We start from the raw sequence: 11,925 nt of genomic DNA, 5'->3' as shown, positions 1-11,925 counted from the left end.
TTGAGTTACAAATAATCACAATATTTCTGACATGTTTATTCCTTCGAGGTTTATTAGATTTATTAGATTTTATGTAGCATTAGTAGATGCCAGCGTTGGTAAATATGAATAAATGGAAATCGCTGCACATTAATTTCACAGATTTTTCTGAAGCTCTCGCTACTTTCTACGTTCGTTGGACATACATTAGGATGTTGTTAAATTAATCATGAGGCAGAGCTGCAAATGTCATTTATCTTAGAGTCTTCTCCAATCCTGATTTGCATAAAGAAAACTCTAAACGATCTCGCTTTCATAATGAGAACTTACTTCGTATAAAGCCATTATCAACTTTATCAAGTCATTAGGCAACAGTGATGCATCGTCGATGCAAATAACACACAGAAATCGACGCAGAAAAAAATCAGTCTTCTCAAAGATATTAAATCGTGGAAATATCTAGTGTTCTACATAGGTCGCTGTTTGTTGTTATCGCGGACATTCCACATTGTCATCGACAGTTCCTCGTGGGGATTCCCGGTCTCGTCAAACACACGATCCTCAGGCACGGTCGAACCCCTGGGAAACTTGAGGCCTTTCAAACCGGGGAACCACTTAAAAAATCTCCACCATTTCTTACCAGAACTATCTATATTGGACATCTTTATGTGGACATTTTTATACTTTGTTTTCTTTATCCACGAAGCTTCTTGATTCTTACGAATTGACCGATTCTTGTGATGCCCGCTGGTTAATAACCGCAGGTTATTCTTCTTCGGCTGGATATCGTTGTTGTTCTTAATTTCTTTAGCATGTTCGCTCCGTATCGAGTTCGTCCGAGTTGCATCCAGAATTCTGATAGATACCGGTAAATTTTCTGGATTATTTATAGACTTTTGTTGACTCTCTTCCATGGAATTCTTCGAACCTTCCATGCTGTCCGCAATTATATCGGAGTCTCCATTGGCTTCCGCTATCCTTGAGCCGTAAGCACCAATGGTCCTTTGTTGGGATCGCGACAAGCTAGAATAGGATCGTTGCTCGTTGCGTGCTGGCAATCCAGCGAGTCTGAAACTCTTCGATAATGTCTCCTGGAATGAACCAGACTGAATTCATTTAAAATGGGTAAAATAAATCTTATTCTTTAAAAACAAAATGCACCAATTTATAGCGATAGATAGCGATAATTAAAAAGATAAAAAGTTAATTAAAAAATATAGATTTAACCCTTCGGTATCACTCACGTATGGCATATACCTAAATCTTTTTTTATATGTACGAGGGCAAATCAATAAGTATGCGTATTTGAAGACGGGCGGTGTTGCTGATGCAAGTTGGCAAGATTGGCAAGTAACGCGTTACTTGTAACTGTTACAAATTACTTTTTTCGGTAATGATTGGGTAACGATTAGTTGGATAAGGATTAGTAACGACAGTTACATTTTTGGGGTAATGGTAACGATTTCACTAGTTACTTTTATCGCGTTACTTTATTTCTATTTACATAAAAGTTTTAATCGCAACTAGAGCGTATATACATTTATCAGTTTGAGTCTTATTCCTCTACTAAAAAATAGAATTCTGACATCTTTTTTGTATTTACCGTAGGAATTTAATTAGGCATATAACGGCGTTTTTCATTGGCAGAACTAGTGCACATTCAGTGCACTTTAAAGCCGCTGTACAATCGACGTAAAGATGTATGGTTAATAAAAATATAGAAACGAGTTAAACCGCGAAATCCTCAATACATTTTATTACGCTATTTGATAAAATATACTTTAGGCACTTCATCATTTGAGATATCTTATTTTTACATTTAGAGTTGTGTATAACGGATTTAATGTGCACTGAGTGCGTACAAGTTCTGTCAATGAAAAACGCTATAATATTCTATTAGTGTCAAGAAAAGAAAGTAACGAAAAAGTAACGACTCGTTATATTTTGAAGAACGGTAACGGTAACGAGTTACTTTTGTAAATCAATAACGAGTAACGATAACGAGTTACTTTGTAGGACAAACAATGGTAATGGTAACGAGTTATTTTTATGAGGTAACGTTGCCAACTCTACAAGTTGGTATTACCATCGTGTACTACATCTTTTAAATGACATCATACAAAATTTCAGAGTGATTCATGCGATAGTTTTGATTTGACAATTCGTAGTGAGCGTGTTTGGTGTTTTTTTGATACAATCATGATGGAAGTATATAACTTCCACCATGGATACAATGGAAAAAGAGCAATATTGATCCATGATTCGCTTTTTATTTTTGGATGGAAAAATGTGCGAAGAAATAAAAACTTCGTTGTCAAAAATACATTCAACGTTGAAAAAAACTTCATCCAAAAATAAAAAGCGAATTATGGATCAAAATTGCTCTTTTTCTATTGTATCGAAAAACACCAAACATGCTCACTATGAATTGTTGTGAAATCAAAACTATCGCATGAATCACTCTGAAATTTTGTATGACGTCGTTTGAAAGATGATGATACACGATGGTAATGCCAACCAAAGAGAATTAGATAGAGTGGAAGGTTCACGTATATTGTGACGAGAGTTATAGGTCGAGTCCGATGCACAATTACGTTTCTAATTTTATTTTTATTTTATATAGATAGAACGGAATATTAATTGTAATGAAGTATTCGTGGCCGTGCAGCTTTAGTGTATGGGTAGAAAAATGAAGGGTACCGAGTTCGATTGGGTAATCAATTGATTGAAGGGTAATCTCGTGCAGCTTCGTTAATTTTTTCGTCGTTATTATTATTAATAAATGCAGCATCAGACTCACAAGATAGCGCTGATAGCAGTATACGGAAAATATATTACGATTTCATAAGGACCTTCCACTCTATCTAAAGGCCATCACACGTACAAAAATTTTAGTGGGAATCGTAAGGTCGCAAACAAATCGACCAATCACAATCAAAATTGAGATCTCGAGTTTTTAAACACTCGACTGTGATTGGCCGATTTGTTTACGGCTTTATGATTACAACTAAAATTTTTGTACGTGTGATGGTCTTAATCCTCTGGGTATTTATTGATTTGCCCTATATATGTATAGGGCAAATCAATAAATACCCGTGTTTGAAGACAGGTGACGTTGCTGATGCAAGTTGGCATTACCATCGTGTACTACCATCTTTCAAATGACGCCATATAAAATTTCAGAGTGATTCATGCAATAGTCTTGATTTGACAGCAATTTGTAATGAGAGTGTTTGATGTTTTTCGATACAATGGAAAAAGAACAATATTGATCCGTGATTCGCTTTTTATTTTTGGATGGAAAAAACGTGCGAAGAAATAAAAACGAAGTTGGATGCCGTCTATGGGAACCCTTCACCATCTATGATAACCGTCAGATATTGATTCAACGAATTCAAACGTGGTCGTTCGTCTGTTTTTGATAAGGAGCGCCCAGGCAGACGTGGTTACTGAGGAAATCGTTGAAAAAGTCCCCGACATGATTCTCGCTGATCGCCGAACGAAAGTGCGTGAAGTAGCAGAGGCCATAGGCGTGTCGTATGGAACGGCATTCAATATTTTGCATGATAATTTAGGAATGAAAAAGCTGTCGGCCCGATGGGTGCCGCGATTGCTCATGGTGGACAACAAGCGAATGCGGCTATCAATTTTAAAGCAATGTTTGGAGCTGTTCAAGCGCAATCCGAAGGAGTTTTTGCGTCGAGTAGTAACCGTTGATGAAACATGGATTCATTACACACCGGAGACCAAGGTACAGTCAAAACAGTGGATTTCACCCGGCGAACGTGCTCCAAAGAAGGCCAAGACGGTCTCATCGGCCGGAAAAGTGATGGCCACTGTTTTTTGGAATGCGCAAGGCGTAATCTTCATCGACTACATGGGGAAAAGCAAAACTATCACGGGGCAGTACTATGCTGACTTATTGGGCCGATTCGATGTTGAATTGAAGAAAAAACGCCCCCATTTGGCGAAAAAAAAGTGTTGTTCCATCAGGACAATGCACCGGCTCACTCCTCCGCAGTCGTCCCAGCCAAATTGATCGAATTGCGGTACGAATTGCTGCCGCACCCACTCTCCGGATTTGGCCCCCTGCGATTTCTTCTTGTTTCAAAACTTGAAAAAATGACTCAGTGGAAAAAGATTCACGTCGAATGAAGTCATTGCCGAAACAGAGGCCTATTTTGCAGAGTTCGACAAATCATATTTTTCGGAGGGGTTAAAAAAATGGCAGAAACGTTAGGAAAAGTGTATCCTTCTAAAGGGGATTACGTTGAAAAATAAAAAAAAGTTTTGTGAAAATCTTGCGTCTTCATTACTAACACGGGTACTTATTGATTTTGTGCCCTCGTATAACCTTTTTATACAATACATAAACGTACATTTGCTTGTTATCGTTAAATTCCTCTTACTTTCTAAAACTTTTAGAGTGAATCTCACTCCAAAAAATAAAAGATTTTTAAAGATTGAAAATTTAGTTATTCTTTTTTAAGAATTGACTGAACTAAACTCATGCGTACGTTTATGTTTATTATATTCAGATTTGTTTAGTTATTATAATTAGATATTCCGTGCTCATTATCGACTTTTGTTAAATGATTTGAATGCATTACGATCGATTCTTGTTTATTACCATCGCGATATCGTAATCTTCGGAATTTGCGAATTTTTTCAGCTGATTTGTTGTTGATTTCGAGACTCGATATACAACATTCGCGACTTCGGGTGCCTTTCATTTAATTACACAAGTCAACACAAATGTCATTCTATCTTTTTTTGCATTCCATAAGTAACAAAGACAGAATGATACTTGTTTCAACTTGTGTCACTAAATGGAATTAATGGAAGATAGGCCTTTATCTATCGTTCTTAGCAACGCGACGCAAAGGTTATTTGTCAGTATTGCTGTATTTTCGTATAACGACTTTGGTATTCTCTGAATGGGTGTATTGCAATTGAACACGTGTTAATTGCGCACAAGCCAATCACAGCATTGGAAAAAAAAATAAAAAAGACTTCCTACGCAGAAGTCGCTGTGATTGGCAGTGGGTAATTGTAACAGTGTGCAAGTGAAACACTCCTCTCTGAATAAAGCTTAGGAGTATATCTCTATACGTCTCTATTCTCTGCAACATCTTGGAATTTGATTGCGTTTTCGAATAACTTCGATCGTTATCAGTGGACTCATGGATTCCGTACAATCCTCTCGCAATTAACATAACACTGTTATCATCCTCACGCAATTAATACTAATTCGATTTTTATTCTTTAGAATGAGATTTTATTCCAAAGAATTTAAAGAGTAATGTCTAGTGTTTCAATTGAAAAAAATTTATTATAATATATTTATGATATTTTTACACAATAGTATATAAGTCGCATACGCGCGCGTGTCAAAGCGTGTAGTGTGATATAACCGAAGAGTTAAGATTTTTCAAAATTATTGTATCTATGCTACAATATGTTTCAATTGAAGGAGAATGTATTTCCTGGACGGAAAAATTTCGCTGAAACATTATTCTATGTTTTGGAACACTTTTCAGCGAAATTTCAGTATTTCGAAAAAATTTCAGGGTAAATGTTAACAAAAGAGGAGCCACCCCCGATGACCTTGACCTTGACATATGTTGTAAAGGTCGTGACCCTGAGTGACCTCCATCAGGTTTTAGCCGTCGGTCGTCATTCGTTAAAAGTTATTAACAGTTAAAGTTAGTAATTATTTCACTACTTTACAAGAAAAATCAGACAACTCTGGGCAGCGAGAGAAGTATCGAGTGAACTGATCAAGGGAATATGACTTTCTCCCTCCCCGGCTCTCGCCCCTCGACTTTCCCCCCCCTCTTCCCCTTGCAAAGGGGCGCCCGACTCTCACTTTCGACTCTCACCCCCCCTTCCCCCCTGCAAAGGGGCGCCCGTCTCTCACCCTCGACTCTAACCCCCTCTTCCCCCCCGCAAAGGAGCGCACGACTCTCATTTTCGACTCTCACCCCCCCCCTCACCCCTGCAAAGAGGCGCACGCCCCTTTATATCTCTTTGGAAAGGTCTCTTATTCAAATAATCAATAAGATTTTGGAAATTATGTATTAAATGAATGAATTTGTGAAGTAACATGGTGACAGCACAGTGAGAAAGAATACTGATTGTGAGTATATTGTAATAGTGACCTTTCCATTGTTTAAATGTAAGCATAAAACGTAAATGTAAAATAAACCAAGGAATAAATAGATGATTGTGTATGTGTGAATGTTTGACTAGCGTGGAAGTCGCGCGGGGGGGGGAGGGGGGAGAGTAGAAGGCGATAGTTGTGCGCCTCTTTGCAGGGGTGAGGGGGAGTCAGAGTCGAGGGTGAGAGTCGGACGCCCCTTTGCAAGGGTGAGGGGGGATGAGAGTCGAAAGTGAGAGTCATGCGCCCCTTTGCAGGGGGGAAGGGGGGTGAGAGTCAAAGATGAGAGTCGTGTGCCTCTTTACAGGGAGTGAGGGGGGATGAGAGTCGAAGGTGAAAGTAGGGCGCCCCTTTGCAGGGGGAAGGAGGGGTGAGAGTCGAAGGTCAGTTATCTGACTTTTCATGTAAAGCAGTGAAAGAATTACTAACTTTAACTGTTAATAACTTTTTAACGAATGATGACCGACGGCTAAAACCTGGTGGAGATCACTCAGAGTTACAACCTTGACAACATATGTCAAGGTCAAGGTCATCGGGAGTGGCTCCCCTTTTCTTAACATTTACCAAAAAAGTTCAACTATATAACATGAGAATTCCCTGCCTTAAAATAATTTGAGGCAACTATAAAATAGTTTGATAGTCGTGCGCTGTAGGAGACGCCGTGCCGACGACCTTGACCTTGACATATGTTGTCAAGGTCATGATTCTGAGTAACTTTGCTTTAACAACTAGGCGGTCTCTTATAGTTTCTGAGATATTTAGACTCAAAGGTCTAATTTATGTGGTATATCTTTCCGTTAGAAAATAAACTTCGATTGTGTTACCTTTGAATTGTTGACAGTATGTACTTCTATTTATCTCTATTGGCCCTCAAATTTTCATTGATATTCAATAGTGTTGTGATCGTCAACGATAACACTCTCACCCTCCTCCCTCCATGCAAAGGAGGGCACGACTTTCACCCTCAACTCTCACCCCCCTTCCCCCCCTGCAAAGGGGCGCACGACTTTCACCTTCGACTCTCACTTCCCCCTCCCCCTTGCAAAGGGGCACCGACTTCCGTAATTGTACTGTTTGCTGGGGGAGGGGGGGTGAGGTGAAAGTCGTGCGCCCCTTTGCAGGGGGGAGAGGAGGACGAGAGTCGAGGGTGAAAGCCACCTAAAACTCGTTGGAAGTCTTTCAGGGTCATGATCTTGACAACATATGTCAAAGTCGCGGTAGTCGGCACGGCGTCTCTTACAGTGTACGACTATTAAACATATTTTAAAGCAGGGAATTTTCGTGTTGTATAGTTGAACTTTTTTTGTTAATAACTTTTTAACGAAGGACGACCGCCACCTAAAATCTGTTGGAGGTCACTTAGGGCTTGATAACATACATCAAGATCAAGATCATCGGCGGTGTACGTTAATGTGTATAATTATCCAAAATTTCAAAAAAATTCCAGCAAAAATTTCAGAGAACTTTTAACAAAGTTTCAGAAAAATTTCAGTTCAATTTCAGCAATTTTTCAGTATATTAGCTGAAAAATTCACTTTCTATGAAATTTTAGCAAATTTTCAGCAATTTCGTTGAAATGTTCGCTGAAGAAACGTGGAATAATTTCAGTGAAATTTTTTTCCCTAGGGCTGAAACATATTATATAGGCATGATACACATTTCATACAAAGAACTTTATTTGTATTTAAATTTAAAGATGTTATTATGTAATTTTTAACTTTATCTGAAAGACTAGAAAAGAGATTTTTGTTTTGCTTACCATAAATGCCATGCGAAATTTGTTCGACATAATATTGTAAAGAATTGGATTGATCGTTGTGGACACGTAATAGAATACGCCCGACACGTAAGTCATTAGAAGATAAAGAAACTCCATCCATGGACCATTCGAGGTGATGTGATCTTCTGTATTAGTGCCATATATAGCGATCAATCGTTGCACATGAAATGGGGCCCAACAAATGAAGAACGCTATCACAACAGCAACTGCAACAAATGTTCGAATATAATATTCGGATGGAAATGCTGTTTAATTACACTAGTCTGCAAATTGAAATTTTAGAATCATTGCTGCATGTAAAGTGCGCTGAATTAAAAAATTAGATACATTTATTACATAAGGAATTTTAACAAAATTGCAATAACTATAACAAGGTGCCTGCAGAACACAAATTAATAGTAATATTATGTCAATATTATAATTTTCCACTCATATAAATGTAAAGGTGAACACATGTTGTACATAACATTGTTACATTATTGAATAGGAAGTTAATTATTATTGATGATGTGTTACTGTTATAAGTTTATGTTTTGCGGAAACATGTTTGATATTTGGCAAAAACAAAAAAAAATGCTAATGTAGTGCAGAAGTAAAAAAAGCAAACCTCGTAATATCACAAATTAAATTAATCGTCAATTTGATATCTAATATATTAATTGAATCATTACAAAACACTGTAAAGATCTCATTACCAAGATCCTGTCTGGGTTTTCAGCAATAAATTATTTACAGTGTTTTAAAAATGCTATTGGTGCTAAATATCATCATCAAATTGATTATCGACTTAATTTGTAATATTCTTACTTGATATTTAACGCTTTCTTATCTTATTTGATTTATAAATATTTTAAATATACTAGTTTTGAATTTATAATATTAAAATATAATACAGATTAAATGAAACAAATATCCAAATGTTGAAAGTAAATAATACAATGTCAATGAAAGTAAATAATATAGAATTTACGAATCACTAATTTTCAGTTTAATTTAACATATATGAATATTATAATAAACTTGTCATTATGTAACTTTCTGATAATTTATCATCTGTTGTCATTTTTTAACGCCTTTTTCATCACGTTTTTTTCGATATTAGATGCGTGATAAATATTTGCTGGACTCGATTTTGGATTTAGTCAATTTAATGTAATGCCAACACCCTAAAAATGTTAAAATGTTTGACGTAATGAATTCTTTGCCGACTAATGTTATCTTATATCTTTGTAACAAATACAACATCATCAAAATTATTTCTACAGTATCATCAATACTATTATTCCAGTCTTTTAAACAGTATCATCAATACTATTATTCTAGTCTTTTAAATAGTATCGGTAGATATAATGCATTTATAATGTAAAATAATTTAGAAAACTGACATTTAAATGACGTTAAGCAACCAGGATTAATGGCATATTGAATGAAGTGTCGGAAATGTGCAAAGGCATTCAACAGAAAAGTGCCTAAAAGATCCACTGCTTTCATATGTACTATAAATATGCACTAAAAACAAATGCCATATTAATAATTTATAATATCATTTTTCAGACCGTATATCGGTCATTCCACGTCAAACCGGGCACTTTTTGATTAAAAAAAAAATCGATGATTCCGATTGTTTTAAAATTTTGTAGACATATTCTAGACATAAAAAAATGAGACACGTGTTTGGGGAAAAAAATTAAAAAAATTGATGGAAAACGTGGCTTGTGTGTATATTCAAATGATTGTACCGCCGAAACGGTAAGTCGAATGAAAAAAATACAAGAGATCAATTTTAAAGATTATAAATTGTTCTATTTTTTGGTTATTTTTAAATATGCATTTGTTTTGAATAAATCTTTTTTTTTATTGTTTATAATTTTTAAATGCATTTTTTGTCATCAACTCACCAACTTACAGTTTCAAAAAATAATTCATCATATTCGCTCTTTAATTCTGAAATAATCCTGAAAATTTCAAAATGGAACTCGAATGGATTATATAGATAATAAATTTTTTATATATCCGTGCGGCGCGGCGGCGTTCCAACGCATGGGCTGGAGCGGCGAGCGCGACGACGGTAAATGTTTGGTGCATCACCAAGGCAACGTCGCCTTGTTTACAAAGGGTCTTTTTGAGTCTCTCATCGTCAGTATTAAAAAAATAAAAATACATGTATGTTAATAATTTATATTTGTGTTATGCTTCTTTCACTTTCTTTGCGCTAGTTCTATAATACCTGCTTTGCGTAAGCGCGATGACGATGTCTTGCGCCGCGCGTTAGTATGCCACGCGATATCTTAAAGAATTTTTAAAATATACAATCCATTCGAGTTTTAAAATTAAAGAGCAAATATGATGAATTTTTTATCAGAAACTGTAAGTTGGTTGATGACCCCAAAAATCCTTTGTAAATAAAGTTTCAACGATACACAAAACATCTGCCGTCGTCGTGATCGCCGCTCCAGCCCGTGCGTTGGAACTCCACCGCGCCGCACGGTTGATATTAAAGAATTTATTATCTATTTAAGCCATTCGAGTTCCATTTTGAAATTTTCAGAATTACTTCAAAATTAAAGAACAAATATGATTAATTATTTTTTGAAACTGTAAGTTGGTGAGTTGATGAATGCATTTAAAAATTATAAACAATAAAAAAAAGTATTTATTCAAAACAAATGTATATTTAAAAATAACCAAAAAATAGAACAATTTATAATCTTGAAAACTGATCTCTTACATTTTTTTCGTATGACTTACCATTTCGGCGGTACAATCATTTGGATATACAAACGAGCCACGTTTTTCGTCAATTCTTGAAACTTAAAAGTAAGCATAACTTCGTGAAAACATTTTTTTAATTTTTTTCCCCAAATACGTGTCTCATTTTTTTATATGTAGAAGGTATGTAAAAATTTTCAAAAAAATTTAAAATGTTGAATTTTTTTTGGTGCCCGATTTGACGTGGAATAACCGATATACAAGAGAACAAAACGCGCTTTCAACAAAGTACTTATAAAAACGCTTAAAAAGATCAATGTCGGAAAGCGACAACATAATAATTCGAAATTATAAATAGAAGCAATATTTTCATTGTTGTGGATATTGTTTTATTTTTAAATCGATTTACATACACAATGGCGATATACTGAACGATTTAATGCGGCACAAAGGAAGTGCCGACAAGTGGCATAAATAAAATAACGTTAGGAATATTGTACAATATTACAAAATCGAAAAAAAGATTTTAATTATTTAGCGCATGAATTTTTGCTCAACCGAAAATTGAATTACAAAATATAAGTGTAATATCTCATTTGCGTAAGGAAAAACCGCCTTTCGGTTCATAAAACTGCATAATCCATTAATTGTGATGGAAAATACATCGGTCATTCTACGACACGCTTTAATAACGATGTATTTAAATAAAAGTTCAAAGTGCTACAGCATGGCCAATATTAGTGATTTCCATTGGAAAAGCTATATTGCGAAATTTGCGAAATACAGCAATAATTGACTGATTTGAATTTTATTAACGCAAATTTCATTTGCGATTGCAATTCGACAAATGCAATTTCTAATAGAAGTTATAGTTAATCTTGTTATAATATTTGGAACGTATTATTCCACATTTGTTTATGACTGATTTATGGAAAAGGTTTTTAAAATCTCGTAAAAATATAATAAAATTAAATCCAATGCTATATCTATTTTTATCTCTCCATCATTAAAAGTAAATTATTAATTCGCGAAATTATTAATTTAATTCGCGAAATTTACTATAGCGGTTTAATTTGTGTTTAGTCCGGAAATATTTCGGTACACAGTACGTTAGACTACAATTGTGGTATATATGTCAAAGTACATATACTATATATCATATTTAGTGATTCAAGATTGAATTATTTAAAAAGCATTTTAAGATCTAGCTTCGATCGTATAGGGCTCTTATTTATCGGTTGTGTTTCTCACATACACGATTTGAAAAATGATATTATTGTTTATTCGTCGCCCCGAG

The 11,925-nt window shown here is 35.3% G+C and overlaps 1 protein-coding gene across 1 annotated transcript in view; it reads right to left on the bottom strand.

Moving 5' to 3' along the window:
* Nucleotides 1–392: 392 nt before the first annotated feature.
* The window catches only part of LOC108727507 (neuromedin-U receptor 2), a 59,156-nt gene continuing 47,623 nt past the window's right edge, over nt 393–11,925 (bottom strand). Inside the window, exons 2-3 of the mRNA XM_018455652.1 lie at nt 7,899–8,125; nt 393–1,070 (exon numbers count right to left, since the gene is read on the bottom strand). Coding sequence (XP_018311154.1) covers nt 447–1,070; nt 7,899–8,125 — 851 coding nt within the window. The 3' untranslated portion in view covers nt 393–446. The remainder of the gene's footprint in view (nt 1,071–7,898; nt 8,126–11,925) is intronic.

This window comes from Mycetomoellerius zeteki, unplaced genomic scaffold (genome assembly GCF_001594055.1).
Source record: "Mycetomoellerius zeteki isolate Tzet28-1 unplaced genomic scaffold, Tzet1.0 scaffold50, whole genome shotgun sequence".
In the NCBI taxonomy this organism is placed as follows: domain Eukaryota; kingdom Metazoa; phylum Arthropoda; class Insecta; order Hymenoptera; family Formicidae; genus Mycetomoellerius; species Mycetomoellerius zeteki.
Note: the sequence above shows the minus strand (reverse complement) of the source record. Positions and strands in the feature narration are given on the sequence as shown.